The sequence below is a fragment of the Leopardus geoffroyi genome, chromosome A1 (assembly GCF_018350155.1).
Source record: "Leopardus geoffroyi isolate Oge1 chromosome A1, O.geoffroyi_Oge1_pat1.0, whole genome shotgun sequence".
Lineage (NCBI taxonomy): Eukaryota > Metazoa > Chordata > Mammalia > Carnivora > Felidae > Leopardus > Leopardus geoffroyi.
This window is the reverse complement of record NC_059326.1, coordinates 197,706,746-197,710,100: the sequence shown is the minus strand read 5'-3', so window position 1 is coordinate 197,710,100 and position 3,355 is coordinate 197,706,746. Positions and strand designations below refer to the sequence as shown.

General features: G+C 56.5%; 1 protein-coding gene across 1 annotated transcript; it reads left to right on the top strand.

Moving 5' to 3' along the window:
• The first annotated feature begins 732 nt into the window (after window positions 1–732).
• On the top strand, window positions 733–2,804 carry ADRB2 (adrenoceptor beta 2). Its single transcript, XM_045437797.1, has one exon. It carries the CDS (start codon window positions 992–994, stop codon window positions 2,246–2,248), a length of 1,257 nt encoding a protein of 418 aa, XP_045293753.1. The 5' UTR covers window positions 733–991; the 3' UTR covers window positions 2,249–2,804.
• Window positions 2,805–3,355: the final 551 nt, after the last annotated feature.

The following is a 3,355-nucleotide window of genomic DNA, read 5'->3' as shown; positions in this document are numbered from 1 at the left end:
TGAAAGGGAATGTGCCCTGTGCGTGCGTGCGTGTGTGTGTCGCGGGGAGTGGGTGCACGAAGGAGGGGTCAGGAGTACCTGGATGGGGACGTCCGAGTCTGTGGCGCTCTGCTTGCCGCCAAGTGAGCGTTGTGTGTTGTTTACTTCTTTCTGTGTGTGTGCCCTATGCCTTTGTGCTTCTGGGCGCTTCTGTGTTTGTTTCTTGGCTCCGTCTCTGTTGGGCAGGGGTGACTGTGTGCCTGTGGCTTTCTGTGTGTGCGCGCGCGCGAGGGCGAGCGTGCTTGTGGGTGCGCTGGACGGGCGTGTCTCCGTGTCAGTGGCTGTGGTTCCGTATAAGTCTGAGCATGTCCGTCGGGGTGCATGTGTGCCTGTCCGTGCGTGTCGGGGTGGGCACTGCAGTCTCTGTTGCCTAATGTGGGGGGAGGCAGCCCAGGGGCCCGGGTCAGACAGGTAGCAGCCCCCAAAGAGCCCCAAGCTCCCGGATCGGATGGTGCACACGCCAGCCCCAGCTGCAGGCCTCCGGGGGCAGCCAGGGAGCAGGCAGGGAGAGGTGGCCCGCCCACCGCAAGGGAGCAGCTGGGCCCCGCCCGGGCCAGCCCCGGGAGGGGACGGGCGAGGGGAGGGGAGGGGAGGGGAGGGGAGGGCGGGAAGGGGACCGGGCCTCGCCCCTTTGGGGCTGCCCGCCCGCCATTGGCGTAAAGTTGCCGCACGTCACCGCGAGGGCAGTCCCCTAAAGTCCTGTGCACATAACGGGCAGCGCGCAATCCGGGGCGGCTTCTCCAGAGCGCAGGCTGGGTCCGACGCGCCCGCGGAGCCCAGAGCACCCTACAGGCTGAGTGCAGGACGCGCCCCCCAGCACAGCCACCCCACGGCCCCTGGATGAGGCTTCCCGGCGTCCGCTCGCTGCCCGCAGCGCCGCGCCGGAGGTCCGCCCGCTGAGGCGCGGCCGGTGCGCCGGCAGCCAGTGCGCTCACCTGCCAGCCTGCGCGCCATGGGGCAGCCCGGGAACCGCAGCGTCTTCTTGCTGGCGCCCAACGGAAGCCACGCGCCGGACCAGGACGGCACGCAGGAACGAAACGACGCGTGGGTGGTGGGCATGGGCATCGTCATGTCGCTCATCGTCCTGGCCATCGTGTTTGGAAACGTGCTGGTCATCACGGCCATCGCCAAATTCGAGCGTCTGCAGACGGTCACCAACTACTTCATCACCTCCCTGGCCTGTGCTGACCTGGTCATGGGCCTGGCGGTGGTGCCCTTTGGGGCCAGCCACATCCTCATGAAAATGTGGACCTTTGGCAACTTCTGGTGTGAGTTTTGGACTTCCATTGACGTGCTGTGTGTCACGGCCAGCATTGAGACCCTGTGCGTGATCGCCGTGGATCGCTACTTTGCTATCACGTCGCCCTTCAAGTACCAGAGCCTGCTGACCAAGAATAAGGCCCGGGTGGTCATTTTGATGGTGTGGATCGTGTCGGGGCTTACCTCCTTCTTGCCCATCCAGATGCACTGGTACCGGGCCACCCACCAGGAAGCCATCAACTGCTATGCCAAGGAGACCTGCTGTGACTTCTTCACGAACCAAGCTTATGCCATCGCCTCCTCCATCGTGTCCTTCTACCTACCCCTGGTGGTCATGGTCTTCGTCTACTCCAGGGTCTTTCAGGTGGCCCAAAGGCAGCTCCAGAAGATCGACAAATCTGAGGGCCGCTTCCACGCCCAAAATCTCAGCCAAGTGGAGCAGGATGGGCGGAGCGGGCATGGACATCGCAGGGCCTCCAAGTTCTGCTTGAAGGAGCACAAGGCCTTGAAGACGTTGGGCATCATCATGGGCACGTTCACCCTGTGCTGGCTACCCTTCTTCATCGTCAACATAGTGCACGTGATCCAGGATAACCTCATCCCTAAGGAAGTTTACATCCTCCTAAACTGGGTGGGCTACGTCAACTCTGCTTTCAATCCCCTTATCTATTGCCGGAGCCCAGACTTCAGGATTGCCTTCCAGGAGCTTCTGTGCCTGCGCAGGTCTTCTCTGAAGGCCTATGGGAATGGCTACTCCAACAACAGTAACAGCAGAACAGACTATGCCGGGGAACACAGCGGAGGTCCCCTGGGGCAGGAGAAAGACAGCGAAGTGCTGTGTGAGGACCCCCCAGGCACGGAAAACCTTGCAAACCGTCAAGGTACTGTGCCTAACGATAGCATTGATTCACAAGGGCAGAACGGTAGCACAAACGACTCACTGTTGTAAGGCGGGTTTTTCTACTTTTTATGACCCACCCCCCCCCCCCAGCCAAACACTAAACAGACTATTTAACTTGAGTGTAATAAACTTAGAATAAAATTGTATAGAGATGTGCAGGAGGAAGGACAGCCTTCTGCCTTTTTTTTTTATTATTATTTTTTTAAGCTGTAACAAAGAGAAAACACATTCGAGTGATTGTTTCTTGTCCAGTTCAGTTCCTTTTTGCATGGAACGTGTTAATTTTGTGTCTGAAGGGCTTCGGTCCCAGAGGACCTGGGGCTGCTCTGTTTTGATGACTTTTCCGTGGATCTACCTCATTGGTCAAGTATTAGGGGTAATATATATTGCTGCTGGTAATTTGTATCCGAAGGAGTCCTTCCTTCCTGCACCCTTGCACTGGAGGATCTTGAGTATTTCGGACCTTTCAGCTGTGAACGTGGACTCTCCCCACTCCTCTTATTTGCTCAAACAGGGTGTCGTAGGCAGAGATTGGAGGGGCAGGCTTCAGTTGTTTTCCTGAGCAAAGTCTAAAGTTTACAGTAAATAAATTGTTTGACCATGACTTCATTGCACCTGTTTCTCCAAAAACCCTTGACTGGAGTGCGGTCGCCTCCCCCGCTGGAAACCGCAGGTAACTATTTGTAATAACTGCCCAGGGACTTAATATGGAATGATACGAGAATGGCATGCACTGATTGCTTAACCCTTTCTTTTGCCTTTGAATCTGCCGCTGCAAACCTGTAGCCCTCCCAGGGCCAGCTCCTCAAAGCAGTTCTCCCCGCTGACAGCATAGCTTGTCTCGCTGGTCCTATGGTGATCATTCTGTGTTGTTGCATCAGAAACACTGACTCATAGAAACCGAGTTACGGACATCTGTTTCGTCCCTCCGTGCACCCTCACCACCCACCTTCCAGTTCCAGTAGCTGCTTATGTTATGTATTCGCTGCATCTCATAGGGGAGGAGTTTGTACTGCATCGGGGTTTGGCATTTGAAAGATAAAGGAGGGAGTTCTTAGGAAAAAGCTACTCAAGCACAGCCCTGTAATTCCAAAGAAAACTGAGAGGGTATTGGTCATAGGGAGAAAACTGGAAAACACTTAACCGATGAATACC

Bases quoted from the DNA above. Each gene is read 5' to 3' on its own strand.
- ADRB2 (XM_045437797.1), top strand. From the start codon at position 992: ATGGGGCAGCCCGGGAACCGCAGCGTCTTCTTGCTGGCGCCCAACGGA.